Source organism: Electrophorus electricus, chromosome 4 (assembly GCF_013358815.1).
Source record: "Electrophorus electricus isolate fEleEle1 chromosome 4, fEleEle1.pri, whole genome shotgun sequence".
In the NCBI taxonomy this organism is placed as follows: Eukaryota; Metazoa; Chordata; class Actinopteri; order Gymnotiformes; family Gymnotidae; genus Electrophorus; species Electrophorus electricus.
Window position 1 is genome coordinate 14,681,474 of NC_049538.1, and position 23,353 is coordinate 14,704,826.

Genomic DNA, 23,353 nt, shown 5'->3' on the forward strand with positions numbered 1-23,353 from the left:
GCACCACGCCCCCTATTAAAAAGTAACTCGATATCCTGACCAAACGCCATTCTCTCTTGTTTTGAGCAAATGGTTAAAAAATAAGCCAATCAACCAATATACTGCGTGATCTGATCCACCTCTTTATTTGTGATGTTTAAAACTGAGGTCCAATCACAGTACTCAGTGTTTCATCAAAAATAGACATCTGTGGCACAAAAAGAATCGGGACCCAAGACAAAGCTGTATGCATAAGCGCCTGTTGGTTATTAAAAGGTATTATTTTTTTCTTAAGGGTCATACTCCCAGTATCAGAACGATAAATATACAATACAAGTTATAATATTTTTGTACTGTGTTCAGTTAGAAATCCATATTCATAATTTACAACATACAGTAAGGCATAAGTGTTACATGAATGAACACTTTCCAAAATGTTTACCAAGTTCTACAAGGAAAACCGATGAATACGGTCCTTGTAATTTTATATAATAATAGCATTTCAAAATTTATGAACCGTTGACCTAATTACGAGAAGGAGTGAGGATGTCGATGTAAACACTGACCGTGTTTCTATAAGCGGTGTTGATTTTATTAATCAGGCAAATGCGTCGGGCCTCCGTTTCCTGCTTCTGCGTTCTGTGGCCGGGTCCTGACTCGGAGCCCGTGCAGGGCCGTTCCGGAGACCCCGCGCCGCCTGCACCTCTATCGTCTCGGGTGAGTTTGTTACAATGTAGCAATTTCTCTATAAATCGGAATAACTACCGTAAAGCTGCAACATTTGCATACTGCACGCGGATCGCGAACCTCCGCGCTACCGCCTTCATACAGTCGAACTGCTGCATGAGATGGCGAATAGGTTGATTTTACAGCGAATTCCCAAGCATACCCCCTGGTCCAAGACTATTCCAACATAAACTCAAATTTAGCTCGCAATGAGAAAGATACTAGGCTACGCAGTAGCTTATATTGGTAGCTAAACACTAAATATTTGCTGTTCGCGCTCCGTGTTTTTGTGGAATACCGGTGTATTTCATATACCTTGTGGTGGTATTCAGTTATTGTCAGATTTATTTGTACTGCGTCTAAACCTGTTAACGCCAAATTACAGCTAGTCAGCTAGCTAGCTACAGCTAACAAATTGCAGCAAAAACGGTGATCAAGGAGGCTTGTTAACGTGGATGAAAATAGACGGTCGACGCGATTAGCTGATCCTTTTTAAAATGGTCGTAGAATAACATAATTGCATTGCATCGGTCTGTATTTTGAGTAAGTTGGAGTTATGCAAAGCTAAGTAGAACCGCCGTCTCCTAGAGATCCAGAGTCTCCATTCATGTCTTGTTGTGTTCCCTCTGCTCTATGTGGGATTTACTCTTATATGCGCTAAACGGATCAGACGAATGATGGATGCAGAAAATACCTGGTCATGATAGGCTCCCCTCCGCAGGTTATTCTTCGGTTAGCTTTGCTTGGGTCCCCGCCTACCTCATCTTCATTTTGTGGTTTTGCTTGTTTGAGTTTAGAGCCCTCCTAAATAGCTCCAACTTAATGATCGCGTTAAGATATCCAAGTTTTGAAATCTTTTGAAGTGTATTATGGTTAGCCGGTTTGTTTCCGCAGGTTTCTGTGTGCTTTTGTTTCTCAGGGGTGTAAGAACGCAACGTTTCGCGTTTGTTCTGTGTTTGTGAAAAACCGCGCTTTCCCCTCCGATACTCCGCACGGTTGTTGCAGCTGAAGAAAGACCGTTCAGCACTGCGTTTTCCTCCGTGTCGCCAGTTTGCTTGACCTACCACCACACCGATAGTAGTATTTCTAAAAGAAAGTTAATGTTTTTGTCCTTGACGTTATAATTCTGTTCCTTTCAATATAGCCTAGAATTAGTAGAGTATGCTGATTGGCCGAGAATTGGTTTCTCGTCAGCGTGGACCAACGTAACAACAAGGAATAGTACGTATTGACTGTATTTAAAATGTATACAGCAAAATTAATTAGCCCAAACCACAGACTGTAGTTTTTATGGTATTAAAGTCGACTGTTGTGATGTTCAAGTCCTTATTAAAGAAATGCACAAAACTAAAACTTACTTTGTTTAGTAAAAGGTTACTAAATGCTTATTTTACAGTCAAGACCAAAATTACAGTCGCAGGAGACAAAAAACCCTTCCCTTCTCTCTTGTAAATTTCTTATGTTCACGCGCTCATGCAAAACATGGTTGCATGTGTACTGGGCATTTATTTGTCTTGGGTCTTGTTTAATGTGAGATGAAGTCCTATTGGTCTTTTACTTTAAAAATACAAATAGCTTCAATTGAGCTCTTTGTACATGTAAAAGTTCTCTCAAGTCTGAATGCTACTTGGGTTCCACATTGTATCATTTCATAACAGCTCACAATAAATCATTAAATAGAACATAAAAATTATTTCAGAATTGGGTTATTTTTAAAGTTGCCTTTGGTGTTGAAAATGTGTGTATTAAGGGTTGTTGATCATCTTCAAACTGTGTTTTCAGTTGACATGGATGATGAAGATGGCAGGTGCTTGCTAGATGTGATTTGGTAGGTGAATAGTTTTACACAGATTTGATCTTCCTTTGTAAGAACCTAAAAACCTTAGTGCTGGTGATGGATTATATGTTTATGCATTATTGGATATAAATCTCCATAGTAGTGTTTGTTGTGGTGAACTAACTGAATGATTCTTTCTTGTTTTGCAGTGACCCACAAGCTCTCAATGATTTTCTTCATGGATCAGAAACACAAGTGAGTACCAAGCCCAGAATCCAGAGTGGTGCTTTACAGGGGTTCCTTCCAAATATTGGAATGAAGGTTGAAACGCTACTTTCAGAACTCCACTTTCAGAAAGAAACCCTTGGCCATCGCACACATGCGCGCTCAGCAAAGCTAATGTGTATACAACACACTAGCCTAAATTTCCCACCCACCTCCGCTTCTCTACAGGTGGTCATTTCTGTCTCTAATTGTTTGTCCTGCTTATCAGTGTCTTCTTTAGAATAAGGTTGCACCTCCGAATTTCACCGCTCGATTTTTCCTCTTTTGGTAATTCTAAAAAATGACACACTAATCTAATGTTTCCTATTTCTGGGATTTCCCTCCCGTTTTAACTGTCCCGTTGCTCTCTTACGCTTGTACTCTTTGCTGGCTTTCTGCTTTCTGGTGGGAGTGGACACTATCCTTGATTTGTCCTCCTTTTGCCTTTCCACCCCTGACTTTCTGTGCTCGCTCCCTGTCCCTTCTCTGCCCCTGTCTGTGCTGTGGTGGCCTGTCTGTCCTATCGTGGGTATGTCTATCTGTAGCTGGACACTGACGACCTTTTGGATGGCTCGAGTGACCCGTCCAGCTCGTTCTTCAGCAGTGCTGGGGTGAGTAGTGTCCCCCACGTCCCCACCGCCTTGCCTCCATCTGATTACGTAGCATGCGTTCTCCAGCCCCATCCGTCAAATCGGACGCAAACGTATCCGAAGTTGCATGGGCCTCCGGTGAGGTTCTGCTCGTCATAGCCGTCCCTTCTTGTCTGTCCTGTTCCCCTCATAAGACGACCAAATGTGTGCGTGTAAACCTTTGCTTTTCTGTCTCCTCTAGGGACACGTTCCTGAAGTGCAGACGCAGGCTCAGCTGTCGGCGAGTGAGCCGCCCGGGCTGCCCAGAGTCAGCGTCGATTTGGACTTTCTGGAGGACGATGACATCCTGGGGGGCTCGCCGGGGGGTGGAGGAGGGGACGGCGGAAGCAACGGTGTCGGCTCAAATCACGAACCATGCGACATTCTTCAGCAGAGCCTGGCAGAAGCCAACATCACGGAGCAGAGCCTCCAGGAGGCCGAAGCCGAGCTTGATCTCAGCTCTTTTGGCCTGACTAGCCTGACGCAGGTTGTCCAACCACTGCCTGATGCTAGCTTGCCTGGTGTAGGAATTGGGGGGACTACTCAGATCTTCCCAGGTCAAGGCACCACTACCACACCTTCCAGTGCAACCACAGACATGCTTGGCTCAGTTCTGGCTCACCCAGGCCTGCAGCTTCAACCCCAGGTCATGAACAAGGCCATAAGTGTCCAGCCGTTTATGCAGCAGGTTGGACTTGGAAATATGACCCTTCAGCCGATTCAGACTCTACCAAACGGAAGTCAGTCTGGACATCTTGGCATTGGACAGATTCAAGTCGTGGGCCAACCCACTGTCATGACTATCAACCCGTCTGGGCAGCAGATCTTGGCAAAAACCATGGGTGGCTATCAGCTACACCAGCCTGGGCCTGACGCTACGAGTGGCGGAGCTCAGACTGGTCTTGGAGGTTCTGTACTTAGTTCTGGGGGGGGACTTCTGATTCAGGGAGGCAAGGCCACTCTTGGCTCTCCATCTTTGAATGGCCCAGCCGTATGTGTGAGCAGCACAAACACCAACAGCAGTGGTACCACAATGGCAGCACCCAGTGCTATAGTTGGATTCAGCGGTACATCCCTAAGCACAGGAATTGGATCTCAAACTCAGCCTCAGCCCCAAAGCCAAATCATGCAGAATGTCATTATTCAGCGAACGCCAACACCAATACAACCCAAACCTCCACAAGGTGGAGCCATCCAACCTAAACTCTTCAAACAGCAACAGCAACAACTGCCAGTCCCACATGCGCTGCAGAACGATACAAGCAAGGCTCTAGGGGTGCAGCAAGTCCCAGCATCTGCAGCTCAGAATGTAGCCTTCCTCGCTGGCAAGCCTGCCAGTCAAATGTCAAATGTAGTGTTGAGTACACAGACAACAACGCAGGGGGCGCCGTTCCCACAAGGCCTGTTTAAGCAACAGGGCACTCCAACGTCAGGCAAGCCACTTAGTGTTCACTTGCTAAACCAACATAGCAGCATTGTCATTCCATCTCAGGCTGTCCTGCAAGGTCAGAACCACCAGTTCCTCTTGCCTCAGATTCAGACAGGAGGGCAGATCCTGACTCAGCATCCCGCAGGTCACATCATCACCAGTTCGGGACCAGGTGGACAGATTATCGCCGCCAATCAAATCTTGACAGCCAATCAGAACATCAATCTTGGCCAGGTACTGGCCTCGCAGGGTCATCCTGGTGCTGCCCACATCCTCTCTGGGCCCATCCAGCTACAGCCTGGTCAGATGGGCCAGCCCACCCTGTTCCAGATGCCAGTCTCTCTAGCCCAGACACAGACTCAAGCTCATCCGGTTACAGGACACGTTCAGACGGTTATACAGGGCATGCCCATACAGAATTCCTTGTCGATAGAGAGCCTGAGCCCGGCGGTCAGTTTGCAGCCAGCTCTGCAGCAGCAGACCGGTGGCATACCCACCAACAGCAGCACTGGAGCAGCGGTCATGGCGCAGTGCCAGCCTGGAGAGAGCATCACCGTGCTGGGTAGCTCCACTGAGCAAGCTGCCCAGCCCCAACCCCAACCCTCCATCCTCACCGTCCAGACAGCTGTGTCAGTTTCAGCACCGGTATCGGTCCCCTCCTCTACGCCTCCATCCTCTACGGTTGCTACGTCTGCGTCCTCCGTCACCGCTGTGGGTTTGGGCTCCCAGACGCAGCACAGCCCAGGGAAAGTGCTGTTCACACCGCCTGGATCTAGCATGATTCTCAGTCAGGAGTCTGTGCAGATGTTCCTTCAGCAGGTCAGTGCATCTTCTCCATTGTTTATGTACTCTGTGCCAACTGCTGCCATTAAACCAACATAATGACATAGGAAAGTTAAATGCCAACTGACCTCTGACCCAGGCCACATTCGCTAGTACGATATAGCACCGTGCTGTACAGACGTTGCAAAGCTAAGCTGTGAAATTTGGGTCTGTCTGACTTTTTTTTTTTTTTTTGCAATGTAGAGTCCTGCTGAACATGCCCCACTTTAGGTTGCTGTTGTACCTTTCCCCCTCCTGAATTGATAAATGTGCTCATGTCAGGACCAGCTGCACCAAGCAGGGAAAGACCCACCTGTCTCTGTGGGCGTACCTGCATCTGTTATCGTCAGCGGCAGCAGCTCTGGTCCCGCCCCTACAGGCCATGACATCCCGTTAGCCGAAACGCACCCGGGGCAGAGTCCGAGCCCCTCCCTCGGTCCCGCCCACATGGCAGCATTGGTTAACAAGGTAGATGAGCTCATGCTCTGCACTAAGCCCCACCCACTTGTTGCTGGCACTGCTACGTATCGGCACATGTCTCCCAGCAGAATCGCGCCCTCCACACACACATACACACAGTGCTCTCATGGCCTCCTTTCCTGCTCTGCCTTTCTGCTCATCATCAAATCCCCCTTTTCAGTTGTTGCCACTCTGCTACCTGTCTGCGTTTCCGTTGTCTTATTCGGTGTAATTGCTTCTGTCCCTTTCTACTTTCATGGGCCACTGTTGACTGAGAGTTAGGGTGGGATAGTTGCTGTTGGTGTGGTGGTGCTGCTGTTCTCTGTTTTATAAAATAGGGACATGGTTTGTGGTGTTTTACACATCCAAACCCCTCTGTGTTAAACGCTGATATTTTAATAAAATAACCGCATGAGAGAAATTCAGGAAATTAGAGAATTGAACGTGCGTTCATGTAACCTCCAGAGAAGATGTGTAAAAGTGTCTTTTTGATTGTGCACTGAAATTGCCTTTATAAACTAAGCAGGGATGATGTTTTAAATTAATAATGGCCAAGAGGATGATCTGATGAAAAGTGAGGATTTTGTGGAAGTGATTTGAAGTGAAGCTTGTCTAACGGAAATTAATTAAAAGATGTGATTTTTAGGTTTTGTGTAGGGATAACTGCTTTTACTTGCAACTTATCTAGATTCATGGAAATTGTTGTATTCTCTTTGCTTGGCTTACATTATGAAGCTGTTCTGTTTCTAGTAGTTTCTAAAAGAAAAAAGGCACCTCATATCAAACATGTATGTAACAAACTGAGAGAAATGAGTGGAATTAGGAAAGACTGTGCTATACTTTTAATCTTCATAATTTTACCTCGTTTGTATGCTTGTGTCAAACTGAGACCTTCTCAAACATATTATATTGATTTGGTGTCCATAGTTTTCATTTAGCTGCTGCTGATCTGACTAATGCTGTGGATGTGTCTCTAATACCGGGGTGACGTGTGCATGTGTTTATCAGGTCCTAAGCACTAGCATGGACAACAGGCTGATGAGATGTGCACAGAACCTGCCTTCTGACTCTGCAGGCTTAGCGACTATTTAATCACAAATAGCCATACACTTTTTCTAAGTGCAGCCTCTAGTCGAAGTGTGGTGAACCTTAGCCTTTGAATCTGCGATTGGCTGTTTTTCCTTCGTACTACTTGGTATCAGCTAAGGAATCCTCATCTCCTCCCTGTGTGTGTGTGTTTGTTTGTAAATTACACATCTCTTCATGTCACTGCTGGAATTGACCTCTGTCAAACCCTGACCCTCCCACCCATCCTCCCACCCATGAGAAATAAATTGACCTCAAATCATTTTCTAGCCCTTTTAGATCCTTGCCCGTTCTTTGCTGCCCCTACTGGATCTCTGTGTTTTTTGTCGTCCCCCACACCTTCATGCGTTTAAAGCTTTGCAGCTCCTCCGTGGTGTTGATTTAATAACTTTGCACTCTTTTTCCTCTGTGATGTGGCCCCATCTGCAGCCCTACCCAGTGCAGTTCCAGATCTGTGTTTCAGGGCACTTCCCTTTCAGAAATGTTTATTGTACAATTTGTATGTTTTGTACAATGAATGCGTATTTCTTTTCACTTTGTCCTCTGTTACTGATTTTCCTTCCAAAAATTCAGGCTTTCATAATTCTGCTTGCTATCCTTTAATGCTGCTTGTTGTTGTATATTGCTGTGGTTGCCCCTCACCAAAATACACGTCGTCTTTGATGTTATGTTATACTTTTAAGGGTCTGTTTTCAAGTCCAGAGTAATAAATGGACAACCACATAATGACTGGCCACCTCTGGCTCCCTGACAGGTTCCATCTGCAGCACATCAGCAGGCTCTGAAGGTCCAAAGCTCTTCCCCCTCTCAGACGGTGGCCACTCACAGTGCGACTCCGTCTCTGTCGGACAGCCCCCAGCCCTCACGGGCCTCCCCCCTCACGCTGGGGCAGCAGATCCAGTCCCCCCACCCCGCCCCGCAGTCTCGGCCGCCGTCTCAGCCGCAGAGCCAGCCGCCCTCCTCTCTACCTCCGCTCTTCATCATCCACAACCAGATCGGCTCCCCACAGCCGCCCCAGCCCACCACGCAGGCCCCGCAGAGCCAAGCCCAGGTCCCGCAGGTACTCCCTCAGCCCGTGGCGCTCCAGCAGGAGCCGCCGTCCTCTTCCTCCTCCTGCTCGCCAAAGCCTCCTCAAGCTCCTCCCGTGCAGTTCCAGTTTGCGACGCCGGTGGTGAGCGCCCCCGGTGGCACGGTGCTCAAACAGCAGGTCGCCGTGCCGGGCCTGACTGCCGAACAGCAGCACCACTTGCAGCTGATTAACACCAAGCTGCAGACCATGGCGTCCATCGCGCAGCCCTCCCCGCAGCAGAAGCAGCTTCTGGAGAAGCTCCACCAGGTAAGCCGCCGCTGACGCAAGCTGGCAGGCTTTTATTATGAATTCTCCAAGAGCACAATAAAAGTCTACGGACATCTATGTGGCAACTAAGATCGCATGCAAGATTTCCTGAGTCAGGTTGGTCATTCAAAGGCAGCAGTACCAATGGGCATATTTGTTACAACCACATTTATTTTCCCTGTACAAATTCCCCGTATTTAGTTTCTCTGCAGAAATAGCAACAGAGCATTGCGCAGGGGAAAAGATGTACGTTTCCTCAACCCAGTTGCGTACAGTGGGCTGTATGAGTGTCACGCAGGGCGAGCGCCCAAGACACAGGCTCTGGCTCACGGTGTACATCTTAGGAGGGCTGTTTTTGGACCCCCTCTCTAATGTTAACTGCTGGAACCTTGATTCGGATGCCGGTAGAGTACAGGGCCTAATCTCCGTGGCCTTCTGTTGTTATTCAGATTCAGCAGAACATTCTCCTTCAGGCCAAGCAACAGGCCCAGGCCCAGCCGCAGGTCTCCCAGGCGCAACCGGCCAGCCAGTTCGGCAAGCTGGTCGAGACCCGCATGGCTCAGCCGCTGGTGTCCACAGCCAGTACTGCCATTCCGGCTCCAGCTCTGCTGCAGCAGAAATCTGTGCTGGTCAAGTCCTCTGTCACTGGTAGGCCCTCTCACTCTCACCACATGCCGGGTGGAGGTGGTTGTTGTCGTTGATTTATTTTAAAATCATGCTCCTTTGTTTTCTAATTGTTCTGTCTCTGCAGGTCCAAATGACGCACCGGTGTTTTCGGGAGCTCCGGGACTGAGTGGGGTTACGGTTAGTCAGGGAATAACCCCTCCAAACCTTGCTCAGACTGTCCAGGTGCACGATTTTGAATCGGTGCCAACATGTGCTGTTGAGCTATAATGTATACGTAACTGGAATAGCGGTTTGGAGGTGCTCTCTCACTGGCATTTTGTCCTGTCCAGGCAAAGGCAGGGGTGATCAGTGCAGTTGGAGGACTCTCGTTAGGTAAAGCAGGCCTGCAGATCCAGGTTCTGAGCAGCGGACTCTCCCAGATACCTGCACCACAGCAGCCAAATCCTGTTCAAACGCAGGCAAGTCTCTCTCTCTCTCTCTCTCTCTCTCTCTCTCACACACACATGCATGCACACACACACACACCCTACCTGCATCACACAGGCAGCCGCACACCATCTGCACCACAGCCTCTAGCTCCTGTTCAAACACAGACAAGTCTCATACATACAGCACCACTTTAATGTTACGCCTGGCACATGGTGGAACAGGTGTATCTGTTGGTGGTGTTAAAACGTCCTGCATGTTTTAAGGTTGTTCTGTGTGCCCTTCCACAGACTTCAGCGTTAAAAAGGCCTTTTAATATGGAACCAAGCAAGGAAGCACGGTCAGTGTTAAGTGTGGCTAAGAGCAGGGCCTGCAAAACAGCCTTTTTAAACTCATACATGTGGCTTACTTTCTGCTTTAGTGGAGGTATTGTGTTCTCATGCAAAGAAAGTATAAAAGGGATGTGTAAGGAATCTGCATGATGTACTGATGGATGGGCGTGTGTGTGTGTGTGCGCGCACACACGTATCTGTGTGTGTCCATGCACATTCTGTGTGTGTGTGTGTGTGTGTGTGTGTGTGTGTTTGATTGTATAGGATGCTGGAACAGCTGCGAAAGCTGCAGGGCTCTGTGCTGCACCCAGACTACAGTTCACCTTTCAGCTCCTTCGAGGACACACTGCACCGCCTGCTGCCCTACCACCTGTACCAGGGCATGGCTCCATCCCCTCAAGACTACCGCAAAGGTACAGCACCCGGACACCAGCCGAAGCTCCCACTACCCTCACGCTACCCGGCTTATGCTACTGGCCTTTATTCAGCTCCACTTCATGCCTTTGAATGAACCATGAATCAAGTGTTTCATAACTCCAGTGACTTGAATGTTTGTGTGTCATGGTCTTTTTCTGCTGGTTGGTTGTGTAACACTTCCTCATGGCCCAGTGGACGATGAATTTGAAAACGTCTCCAACAACCTTCTGAAGCGCACACAGGCTATGCTGGACAAATATCGCCACCTGCTGTTTGAAGAGTCCAGGGTATGAGCACACTCAAGTCTCAGTCTCACCCGTCATACCGGTGACCTCTGCTCACCTGGTCCTTGTGCTTCTTGCTGTGTTGCTCTGAACAGCGGCTTGGTCCTTCTGCGGAGATGGTGATGATCGACAGGATGTTCATCCAGGAAGAGAAGATGGCGCTGAACCAGGACAGGATCCTGGCCAAAGAGAAACCAGGTACTCCACCCGCCTCACTGGGATGAGAATTCCGGATTTGCCGTGTCAGGGGGCACTGGTGGTCTAGGGCTGAGGGTCAACTACTGGCTCTGCTCTGCTTACTGTTCCGCTCTTTTCACAAACACCCGATTCAAATCGGCTCATAAGCGAACACTTGATTGGAATGAGGTGTGTTGGGTCAGAGGACACACTAAAGATCGCAGTGATGTCCCAGCTGTAAGGGTTAGAAGATGGTACAATGTTGCCGGAAAAAATGTTAATATGAACTGTGTTGAGGACTACATTAATGCCTCACAAAGGAAGTCATCAACATGGTATTGCTAACTGATGTGATTGGTCAGTATGGTATTTCTAACGGATGTGATTTTTTTTTTTGGTGTGTTTATAGAAGAGTTTGTGGCCAACTCTGCTTTGCTGAGACGGCCTGCAGCGGTGGAACAGAACTCCATGCCGACAGCATCGTCTGCCACGGTGACGGCACATGGAGCTGCTGCCCCGCCCCCTGCCCCTGTTCCTGTCCCAGCCCCCGCACCCACCCCAGTGACCACTGCTGCTCCTACCCACGTGCCCTTCCCCCCTACCAAACTCGTGATAAAGCAGGGAGGTGGGGGGGCACTGGTGTCTTGGGCCACTAGCTGCACCCCCACACCTGCAGCAGTGGTACGGCCCAGCGCAGAGCCCTCGGGGCAGAGCTCGTTTGGCCGCACCCCTTCCTCCTCTCGCTCTGCCGACGACGACGATGACGCCCTTCCTCAGCGGGCCAGCAAGCCGCCCATCAAGACGTACGAGGCGCGGCAGAGAATCGGCTTGAAGTTGAAAATCAAGCAGGAGGCGGGGTTCAGTAAAGTGGTTCATAACACAGCGTTAGATCCAGTCCATTCACAGAGCCAGCATGCACCACAGAGCCCCGAGCCACCCCCCAAAACCAGACCACCCGTCACCCAAACCACAACGGTCATTAGGACTCCGCCCCCAACCTGTAACCCCACCTCTTTCAGCGCAGCACCCAATCGCGCCAGCTCCGGCACAGGCGACCCAGCTTCCTCCACCGCCCCGTCTTCCTCCGTTTCTCAATCCTGGTCGTCGTCGTCGTCGTCGTCGTCTTCTGCACAAATGAATGGCACTCTGGATCACCACGAAGTGGGCGGGGTGAAGCGAAACCCCGCCTCCACGGCAACACCTCAGTCAACCACCTGCCGCCTCCCGTTGCGCAAGACGTACCGTGAGAACATCAGCCCTCGGCACCGGCCAGGAGTACCAGGAGGGGGCGATGCGGCACCCGCCCCCCCACCAGCGCCGTCGGGGCCACTCGCCTCCTCCCCCCAGGCAGAACGGACAGTGATCGCCAGCGTGAAGCTGGAACGGCAAGGCGGTTGTGGGCCCACCCCGCCCCACGCCGACCCCGGCTCACAGGGCCTGGCAGCTGTGGAGGACGAGTTCTACCGTGGGATCAAAAATGCGTACCATCACCACCACCATCAACACCACCACCATCAACACCACCCACAGCAGCAACTGCAGTTCTCTGATAAAGAAGATGAGGATGATGGCGACAGAGGGGTCCGTGCGGGGAGGGGGACAGGCTTAGCTGGCAAAAACAGGGAGAGGGCAGTGGGGATGTTTCGCATGGACCAGCATGCACCAGGCCCGCCGTCACCCGGAGAAACGTCCTGCACGAGAGACTCCTCGCTTCCCGCAAAACGGTGCAAGTCCGACTCGCCAGACATGGACAACGCCAGCTTCTCGAGCGGAAGCCCCCCGCCCGACGACTCGCTGACTGAGCACCTACAGTGTGCCATAGACAGCATCCTGAACCTTCAGCAGGGCCCGGCGGGCCGGGGGTCTGCGGACCGGCACCTCCCCCACCAGCACCACATGCACCACCGCCAGGGCCCCGCACCCCCTTCATCCTCCTCATCCTCCTACAGGCACTCGGTCTCCTCCTCTTCCTCTCCCTCTTCGTCGTCCACGTCCCAGCACCCACAGGTAGGGGGCCGAGGGCAGAACGGCGGTTTGGTGTCACAGACTCACGGGAGATAACAGACGCCTTGAGTCCGGAGACGCCGAGAGACTGGAATGTGTGGGGGAGCTCCAGGAGGGAGGGAGAGCGTTTGACGTGGAGTCACTTTCCTCTGTTTAGCTGTGTTTGCCTTGTTTGTCTATGGATGGACTGAAGAAAAATGTTCGTTTGGTTTACAAATGGCCCTGTAGTTGTACTTTGGAAAGGATGTAATGCACTTTCACACGATTGGCTCATCTTGGTTTTTCTTTGTGTTCTTGCGTGGGAAGCTTCAGGCCAGTTCCTAATCAGGGTTTTTTTTTTTTTGTTTGTTTGTTTTTGTTTTTTTGTTGTTTTTTTTTTACACAAAAGTCCTCTTCATTAATAATAACTAATAGTGGTGAACAATGGTTCAGTCAGTTCAGTCTGTCGATTTGATTTATGTACTTAAAAAATGGTCTGCTGTATGGTCCCTGATGAATTTACCTTATAACTATAGCATTCTCTCTTTACATGTTAATTTTTGGTGACATTGTGTTTAATCATGTCAGGTGAACTGATTTATCTGCCGTGTGAAATTTTATTTTTTATGTGGGGGGGTGTGGGAGGGGGCGAGGTCTATCTGTTGGAAAGAGATGAGTGGAACTATGGTTATCCCTCTTTAACACAGAATCATATAAGTTATGAAGATGTAGAATAGAAACTGAAACGGCACTGAACTCTCCCCTTATAAAGACTGGTATTGAAAATTATTCAGTGAAGTTCCCTGATTGAACAGCTTCAGTGTACTGGCATTGAAAAAGAAAGATCCTTTCATCACACAGAAAAATCTTAGACCTGCAAAAGATCTGCTGCCTTTTTAAATAATGCCACTGCTGAACAAATTTACAGATCACAAGTGTAGTCACCATATTTGATTTATTTATTATTCTTGGTTACAACGTGAACCCCCAGAACAACTTCCTCTAAATTTTCCAAGACAACTTTTGAAAAAGATGAACGGCAGATTTGTATGCAGCCTTGCTCCTGGGGAACACCCCTGCTCACGGAATGCCTTTCCAAGAGTCACGGCCTGCGGTATTCCACACCTGCTAAAGACCTGACTGTGGGCCCCAGGTGTGTGAGGAAGCTCCTTGGGCAGGGATGACTCTCGGGGCGACGCTGTTCACCCCAGAATTAATCCTGCTTCCCTGGACATCGGTCAGTCTGGTCCCAGTCCTGGGAAGGTGTATCCTGCGTGGGCTTGGGCTTTTCTGCTCGTACACTCCTGATCCTGCTCACAAATGGTTTCCTAATGATCCCATGACCCGATTCAGGAGTGTGACGGCAGAGGAACGCAACTGCCACGTGATCCCCAAGAGTCCGGTTTGAGTATAACAACTGGTTGAGTATAACTGACTGGGGTTAAGTGTCCCTGTTGGTCAGTGTTTTCTGTCGGTGAACTCAAGTAACCTTTATCATTTATATATATCATTTTGTACACATACTTTAGGTTTCTTCACAGCCCTTTGGACAATTCAAAAGCAAACACAGCTTAAGCAATGACATGGAAAAAAGAACAATAATAATGTAAAGAAAAAAATAGAATAAGAATTTGAAGTATAGTACTACAAATTAATTTTGTATTGTATTTATTGTGTATAATGACACTTTTTAAAAAGGAACTGTACATTTAGTAAAACTGTAAATTAAACCTTGCTTCTTTTATGAAAAAAATCATGCTATTTGTTTTGTATGTTGTCACCAAAGTGACAGTTACTGAGCACCAGACCGTTGAAACTTAAACGGGATTGCATTTTTGTTATTGTCCATTAGGGGGTGACTTTTGTCTAAACATTAGCAGGAGGATGGGGGGGGGGGGGGGGGGGGGGCAAGTTAGCTGAGTGTTTTGGAGCTGCTCCATGATGGCAGCATGAGAAGTCATAAGCTGTTCTGGACAGAGAGCAGCTTGCTTCTCTAAACCATGCTAAATGTGTACAGCACAGAATGCAGACTCTGGGTCTGCTGACCCCACTGACAAAAGCCACACTGTAGGGCCTGCTCTAGGGACTTTAGCAAAGGACAAGGAGAAGCGCAACATGTTTTTATTTATGTATATATAAAGCATAACTCCTTCAATAAACATTTAAACTCCTCCTTAACGTGTGTGTGCACACATATGCGAGTGCTTTCATGCCCCACCCCCCAACAGTTTAGTGGTCTCATCCTAAAGCAACCAAGGAGATTGGAAGAGCAGAGAGCGGCGAGGCAGGCAGGGCAGTCCAATTTGGGAACATATGCTGCTGGAAGACAGAGCCAGAACACTATTCAAAGCACATTTGAAGAAAGCAAAAGTTTCTTCTTCACAAAGTATATGCATGTATGTAGAACCTACAACTAGCAACCAGTGAGAGACGGTGGAACTGCAGCGAAACAACGTGGTTTTATATATATATATATATAAAAAAAATATATATATATATATATTTTTTTTTTTCTTGTAAACAGATCGTGTTGTGCTTAGATGTTTGTTGTTTATTGCAACAATCACCATACCAGGTAAGAACATCACTGCTGAGCATATTTTAATATAGAATAGTGTAATAATTGTTGTGTTCTGTTTTTTTTTTAAATTTTATTTTATTTATTTATTTATTTTTGCTGTAGTAGTTTAAAATTCTAACCTAGATTTTAATAGATGGGTTTGAAATGTTTGACAATGCAATAGTTCTCATTTCTCACGTCTCTGACTCTGCTGAGACCGTAGATTTACACTATATGTTTCTTTGCATGTAACACTGATGTTGCAGTTAACGAGACTTATAAGAGAAAGTGAGACTTATAATGAAGTGATCATGCCCGTGCCACAGGGAGTCATCTATAAGGATGCCATTATAATATGTGTGGATGGGCAGAACCTCTTCCTTATCGTTTGCTCTCACTGCCTGCACACACTGACTCTGGACTGGCTGTGGAATTGAACCAGAGTGCACTGTGCTGGGTTCTTCCTGCGAGATGGCTGCTTGTGTTGCAACTGTGATGAATGATGCCAGAAGGAATTTTCCATCTCCTGTGCAACTTGTTAGCCCTTCTCAAAAAAAAAAAAAAAAAAAGTCAAATTCCAAGCAAATCCCTTTGAAAGATATGCAAACCTCTGCTTCTCTCATGCGCAAGTTAGTGTTGTTAGCTGGGTTTTGGAGTTTTGAAGACGGGTGTTTTCCCTCTTTGGAACATTTCTCCAAAATTATCTGTGATCTGTCTGAGGTGAAATCCTTCAGTTCTTTCACCAGAACCAATAGGAATTCTAAACTTTCTAACCCTACTTTCTGTGCACGCCCTGAGACAGGTTTGAGACTGAAAAAGTCCTTTCATAAGGCATACATTATGTAAAGGAGTACAAGATAAGACTTGGTTTGCCTGTAAATTGCTCTATTAAAGTAATGTTAAAAGGTCTGTTCTAAGACTGCATTGCTATGTCATCATAAGCTGGTGCAACTATCCTCTCAAAGAATGAGACAAGTACTGGACATGTACAGTCAATGATTGCTGAGCTTGTTTATTCTGCCATTGCACTGAAAATGGTTTATTTATACCAACTTTCACTGAGAACGCACTCCTGGAAAACACAACTCATTCTGCTCAATGTGCGGAGCTGATCCACGTATGTGGATTAAAGGGTTGTATGTGTCAGTGTGTGGTTCCAAAGCAAACACTGACATTTTCCAGGCAAGCACAGACAAAGCACTATACTTTCTCATCAGGTTAAAGGGGATCCCGCTAAGATTCCATATCCAGAGGAATAATACAGACAAACCATTTTTATGGGAGTGTAGTCCTTTACCCACTGTAAACGCACAGGCTAAATGCACTTTTAATTTGGCTTTTACTTACAATTTGGTTTTCTCTTGTTCTCCACAGGGAGTTTAAAGGCCAAGAAGATATCTTACTATAAAAAGAAAAAAAGTTGTGAAACACGCATCATCCTGCTTTACAATAAACCTAGAAGATAGACACACACTACATGTTTTTATAAATACAGGATAAAGGAGAAGAGTCTGCACAGTCATCTCAGAGGAAACATACACACACACTGACAGTTCAAAACAGACCCATAAATTAAGTGAACAAAGCACAAAGCATCAACAAAGTTCTTCCCAAGTCTCAAACAATGTCTCGCTGGGGGCGGAAAAACGTCAAAAAGGCTCCTGAAGTGATCAGGACAGTCACGGAGGGCCTGAAGTCACTCTATCGAAAGAAGCTTCTTCCTATTGAGGAGTACTATGGCTTCCATGACTTCCACTCACCAAGCCTAGAGGAAGCTGATTTTGACAACAAACCTATGGTGCTAGTGGTTGGTCAATATTCCACAGGAAAGACCACCTTCATCAAGTAAGATCCCCAAATTTTTTGTCCTAGAAAAGACTCAAAGTACATCAGTCTGTAGAAAACAGAAAGGCTGTCCAACATTCAAATGGAAGTGCCAGCCTTATTGTATAAAGAAATATCTGGGCACAGGAATTAAATTCTAATTTAAGAATATCATCATTCTTCCATGGGAACGGGTGACCTCAGACTGTATTTAAAAATCAAACATATATGAATATGAATACATTTATGATCAGGATGAAGGAGAAAAGCATCAACACCGATGGCATTTGTGCTATTGGAATGAACTAAACCCAGGCCTTGCTGTCTCTGTTCACCAGGTATCTGCTGGAGCAGGATATCCCTGGAAGTCGTGTGGGGCCAGAGCCCACAACAGATAGCTTCACTGCTATCATGCACGGTGAAGTGGAGGGGCTTATTCCTGGAAATGCTCTCATAGTGGACCCAAACAAACCTTTCCGCAAACTGAACCCCTTTGGGAACACCTTCCTCAACAGGTGAGTTGATAATGGTGCATGCGGCAAACAGAGGTAATGGCCAACCTCTGTGTTTTTGTTTTCATTTTAATTTGAGAGACTTTGTGAATAGCAGGGGGAACCTGAGACCAAATGTTGTGTTGGAGAGGCACAATGAGAGGCAGGCGGCGTACAGAGTGAGAGAGGAGAAAGAAAGCTCATCATTAGTCACTGTGTGGAATTTCAATCGTCCATGTCAGATTTCTGAGGGAGGAGGGATGTTCCTTATTTGTGGAAAACTGGAGAAAGGGAGGGGGATGGAAGTTGGTCTATCACAGTAGAAGCTGCAATTCTTGCCACTCTGGAGTAACTTGAGCGATTGTGTAGGAGGACAGGAAGATGGATTCAAAAACATCACCTCAGGTGGTGAACGTCAAGTTAGCTCATGAGGAAGAAAAGTTTGTTTGATCTTTTCTGCATTCCGTTTCATGGAGGCAACTGGTCTGGAAGGTAATTTGTCTTACCCATGCAAGAAATACAATGTCCCGACTAAAGTGAACATCTGAAGTAGCAGATGATGATGATGATGATGATAATAATAATAATAATACAAAGCAGAACAGCTTTCGTTATTTCACAATCAGTATACAATGAAATCAATGCTGAGAAACTAGTGACCTGGCATGTATTCAAGTACAGAGGATTCCTTACCCTTCTAAGGTGATGTTGCCCTGAACAACACTTCCTTGATAGCAATCTCCTCAAATCACAGTTTTGTCCTGTTCCCTAGAGGGGTTCCTTTTTGACTATGTTTTGAGAACGTCTCTTCTTTGACTTCCTGCCCTGGGAAATGGTGAGCTCGTTAAAACCATCGACTGGAGGAAGTGGCTATGTTGTTTTGGGCGGCTGATCATTAGTTGGCCATATTGTTTGATTTTGGCAGGCTGGGCCAATTTTCCCTCAGGAAGCCCCTATGCTTTAGAGTTACACTTTCACACAATAGGCCAACCTGGGAGGGGAGCAGCCCACGGCCTGCACATTAGTTCACCTCATGCAGCCGTGCTATGGAGGGACTGGAAACTCATGCGTAGCTCAGATTCTTTCCATAATTCTCTATGGGACAACTGTTCTGAGTTCAGCTTTCTTGAATTGCTGATTGTTCTGTGTTTAAGGATTTGTCCTTTTTTAGACTCTAAGCTTGAGGCAAAGTATGTCAGTGGCAAAGTTTAGAAGAGGAACGTTAGGAGACATAATGTTCCTACGTGTTTGTTTTTGCATGATCATTGAATAAAGTGTCGCATGTTGTTCTGTTCTTCCCGGGTTAGATTCCAGTGTGCGCAGCTGCCCAACCAGGTTCTGGAGAGCATCAGTATTATTGACACCCCTGGCATCCTATCAGGAGCTAAGCAGAGAGTGAGCCGAGGTGAGACCAGCACTAAAGGTGAGGAGGGGGGCGGGGCTCGGGGCAACATGGCGTTTCATTGCGCTGTAACTGCACCCATTCTCCTCCACCTCCATGCACCCTGCTAACCATCTCACTCACACCACACCCCACCCAGCCTTTAGTTTATCTTTGTGTCAGCATGAGTTTTGCAAACTTCTAATGATGTAGCGAGTGATGGTAAAAACGCATTAACATGTTCTATTTTTAAATTTATTCATTTATTTATTTGGCTATAGTGAAACAGTTTGTTATGTGCTAAATGCTTTGTGTGTTTGGGTGTTTTGATGCTGGCAAGACTCCAGTCCTGACGAACAGTGTGTGTGGTAACACATCATGTACAGTTTGCCAGGGAGTTCCATTTTGGGGAGCAAATTCCTCAGAGTGTCTTGGAAACCCATGGTAAGACGAGTGAGAGCTTGTACTGCAGATGTGACTCTTCTAGAAGCTTCTCTCACTTTCTTTCATTCCATACTTATTCCAACAACACTGAGTTCATATTCCAGACATGCTCGGATAGACAAATTTAGAATTTTATATTCATTTGAAAACCTTTTAGTGCCCTGCTAAACTTATGTGAGATGCCTTCATGGAAAATTATTGTAGTGTGAAAGCCATATTCAGATAGTGGGCACCACCAAGTTAATTTCAGTTGATGGGGGACTGCATGCACTAGGTCAGGCCTGTCTAGTATTAAATATTTCCATGCCTGAAAACAGCTGCATCACGTCTGACACACAATGTGGTGATGTGAAGAATGAGGGTGTGACAGTCAAGTAAAGACAATGAACGCAGGAATGAGTGCAGGGAGACTTAAGAGGACCTGGAACTCCTTTTTATTTTGGTGAAAAGTGAATGTTTTGTTTGGATTTAAATATCACTCCGTAGACCAGCTATACAAGTGCAAATGTTGCAGTTTTGTTCCGTTTGTCTACCCTCTGTCTGTAGGCTATGATTTTCCAGCTGTCCTGCGCTGGTTTGCCGAGCGAGTGGACCGGATCATCCTCCTGTTTGATGCCCACAAGCTGGAGATTTCCGATGAGTTTTCGGAGGCCATAGGAGCTCTGAGGGGCAATGAGGACAAACTGCGTGTGGTGCTGAACAAGGCCGACATGGTCGGCACGCAGCAGCTGATGCGCGTGTATGGTGCTCTCATGTGGTCACTGGGCAAAGTGTTCGGCACACCTGAGGTTCTGAGAGTTTACATCGGGTCTTTCTGGTCCGAGCCACTCATGGTTCCGGACAACCGGAGGCTGTTTGAACTGGAAGAGGAGGACCTGTTTGCTGACATCCAGAACTTGCCGCGAAACGCAGCCCTCCGTAAGCTTAATGATCTGGTGAAGAGAGCCCGTCTTGTCAGGGTGAGCTTATCAAAGCCAAATATTTTACCAGTGACAGCTGTGTTACTGTTAGGTACACTCCTCTGTACATGTTATATATACAAATACAACTTTTTAGCAAGAAAATTTAGCTCCTCACCATTTCATAACAAAATATTTGGATTTTTAATAAATGTTATAGAGCCTAATATCATCAATGTATAAAATATACAAACCACCAAATCTGTCAAATTGGAGATGCAATATATGTGCAGACAGTGTAATTCTATGTAAATGTACTGACAGCATTAGACATGTTATTTATATTTCTAATTGAGCAGTCAGTGTGGTATATGATGTGCCTTTGTCTCCTGTAACACGTAATGTTTAATCAGTCCAATGTGAGCGAGAGCATGTGGATCATTTATATTGTCCGCTCACGTTACAGGTTCATGCACACATCATCAGCTATCTGAAGCAGGAGATGCCTTCTGTCTTCAGGAAGGACAATAAAAAGAAGAACCTGATCTATCAGCTGCCAGTCATCTTCTCCAAGATCCAGCTGCAGCACCATATTTCCCCCGGGGATTTCCCAGACTGTGCTAAGATGCAGGTCAGCGTAAGACAAATGCACCTGTCGCTGCTCTATTATGGATACATGGGAACAGTTGGCCACAGCCGGCCTCCTGTAGATCTCATGCACTGTACATTTTACCTGCTTTAACACAGCTCAGCTCACCCAGGGCTTGTTTGTTAACTGATGGGTTAGTGAAGACTGAGCTGTTGGGTTAGTGAAGACACTAATGGAAATGATCTCACCATGAGCATTTATTGTTATTAAAGGAGATGAACACACAGCAATTCAGGAGTGGGCCAGCTAGGTACATTATCAGGAGCAGAATATAGAGATACAAAGGTTCATTTTTGCTTTGGTATATGAAACACTTAACTGCATCCCTTATTTTTCTTTGTAGGAACTTCTTGCAGTTCATGATTTCACCAAATTCAAACCCCTGAAACCCAACATGATGGCCATGTTGGACGAGCTGCTGTCCACTGACATCGCCAAGCTCATGCCCCTCCTCAAGCAGGAGGAGATGGATGCAGGGTTCCAGCTTGGAGTCCAGGGTGGGGCTTTCCTGGGCACCCGGGCAGGACCCTTCGTGGAGGGCGATCCTTTTGGGGAGAAAGGAGAGGAGGATGGTGAAGAGGCCGAGGCAGAAGAGGACTGGATCGTGACTAAAGACAAGCCCAAGTACGATGAGATCTTCTACAACCTGGCACCCAACGAAGGCAAGTTGAGTGGCACCAAGGCCAAAGGCTGGATGGTGAGCACGCGCCTGCCCAACTCGGTGCTCGGACGCATCTGGAAACTATCCGACGTGGACCGCGATGGCATGCTGGATGACGAGGAGTTTGCTCTGGCCAGCCACCTGATCGAGGTGAAGCTGGAGGGGCACGGTCTGCCTCCTGAGCTGCCTGCTCGCTTGGTGCCTCCGTCCAAACGCAGGCATAAAGGATCTGATGCCTAGACAGCACTAGCTGCCTATAAGGCCTGCTAGAAGGCCTTTTCGTCTTTATGCATATCCACTAAGATGGGAAGAACTACCTAACATATACTGAAACCAAAAGACTCTCCTCTAAGGTAGATTATTGATTCTAATCTCTCCCTTTTGCATGTGATCAGCCAATATCACAGAGCAGCTCTGAGCAGACCCATCACTTTCTTGGGAAACTCAGTTATTGAGTGAAAATAAGATTAGTCCATTCAAGGTGGTTACAGAATAGAGTCATTGTCTGTTCTGTTACTATTGCTTGGAACTTTCTTAATTAACTCCTAACTCACCTCCGATTGCCGCAGGTTACTTTATGTGAGAGATGTATGCATAAAGAACGTGATATAAACAACTCCAAGCCTTTTCTGTACCAACCGTCGTTTTATTCCTTCTGCTTCCGTTTATCACCCAAGAATGCATCAAGAACAGCGACAAGCCTGCACTTTGCTGATCTGAAGTTTTGACTGGTGAATGCTTCTGAATATATGTGTATTTGGACAGGAAAGAATAAAATCATAAGAAATAATTTACTTCACAGGAGGCACAGGCAGAGTAAGCTTTGCTGTCTGAATGTAGACCTGCAGATATGCACTAAGAGAGGAGACATGTCTAGGTGCGTCCCCCTTTCAGAACTGTAGCTCCCACCTCACTGTAGCCCTGCATCTCCACCTGCTTTCTCTCGTGTGTCTCTCTTGCCAAATATCACTATATCTTTGATTGTGAAATGAAAATGATATACAAAGACCAATTTGATTAAGCAAGCACCAATTTTAGATTAGAAAATGGATAGCTAGAATGTGCACACATGCAGTACCAGTCAACCAGAGGTATCTTGGAATTTACATTTTTATTCATTTTATATATTTTGTTGTTATTTTGGTATTGACTCAGCTCTCTATATACTATGAATGAATGTTTTAGCTATGTAAATTTAAAATTAATGTCATGCATATTGAACAAAATGATCTCACTGACTACTGTACACAGCTTTACCAACTGCTTTAATGTTAAACATTTTTATAATCCCAAATAAAATGTACTGACAAGATCTTTTTGTTTATTTGTCCTTTTTAGTTTTTCACTGACATCTTCATAAATATTGTCTAATGTACTATGGTTAGGGATATATGAAGTGTGATATATGTACTGTCAAAGAAATTATTTTTTGTTTGTTTGCTTGTTTTTCTTTGACTTGAAAAAAACAAGTATTTTATTTTCTGCTTGTTTTCTTGATAAAGATGAGTGCTGGACTGAGTTACAATGTCACGCCACTGAAGATCCAAACATTTAAAATATACATGTAGTTATTATATACATTTACTTATTATACAGCAGAAAAATAACATCTGGATGAAGATACTTCTGGCATAAAACAGTATATGTTACATATTTCAGCCTTTTTCCTGTGCTCTGCAAGTAATCTGTGT

General features: G+C 46.4%; 2 protein-coding genes across 8 annotated transcripts; both read left to right on the top strand.

The window, feature by feature from the left end:
* Positions 1-664: 664 nt before the first annotated feature.
* Positions 665-14,300, top strand: bicra (BRD4 interacting chromatin remodeling complex associated protein). 6 transcript variants are annotated; one of them, XM_027023682.2, is made up of 16 exons: positions 665-696; positions 1,850-1,926; positions 2,488-2,533; positions 2,692-2,737; positions 3,292-3,357; positions 3,578-5,623; positions 5,909-6,094; positions 7,926-8,507; positions 8,957-9,155; positions 9,259-9,356; positions 9,464-9,592; positions 9,851-9,900; positions 10,157-10,305; positions 10,502-10,596; positions 10,689-10,791; positions 11,180-14,300. In XM_027023682.2, the coding sequence occupies exons 3-16, from the start codon at positions 2,493-2,495 to the stop codon at positions 12,829-12,831; spliced, it is 5,442 nt and encodes a 1,813-aa protein (XP_026879483.2). In that variant the 5' UTR covers positions 665-696; positions 1,850-1,926; positions 2,488-2,492; the 3' UTR covers positions 12,832-14,300. The 6 variants fall into 6 exon arrangements, with proteins under 6 accessions (XP_026879483.2, XP_026879484.2, XP_026879481.2 ...); XM_027023683.2 differs by lacking the exon at positions 1,850-1,926 and having other exon boundaries at positions 667-696; XM_027023680.2 differs by lacking the exons at positions 665-696; positions 1,850-1,926 and having other exon boundaries at positions 1,946-2,533.
* Positions 14,301-15,003: 703 nt separating this feature from the next.
* Positions 15,004-22,974, top strand: ehd2b (EH-domain containing 2b). Of its 2 annotated transcripts, none has more exons than XM_027023689.2 (7): positions 15,004-15,328; positions 16,688-17,158; positions 17,476-17,652; positions 18,936-19,051; positions 20,000-20,412; positions 20,819-20,983; positions 21,345-22,974. In XM_027023689.2, exons 2-7 carry the CDS (start codon positions 16,938-16,940, stop codon positions 21,900-21,902), a joined length of 1,650 nt encoding a protein of 549 aa, XP_026879490.1. In that variant the 5' UTR covers positions 15,004-15,328; positions 16,688-16,937; the 3' UTR covers positions 21,903-22,974. The 2 variants fall into 2 exon arrangements, with proteins under 2 accessions (XP_026879490.1, XP_026879491.1); XM_027023690.2 differs by having other exon boundaries at positions 18,936-19,033.
* The last annotated feature ends 379 nt before the right edge of the window (positions 22,975-23,353 follow it).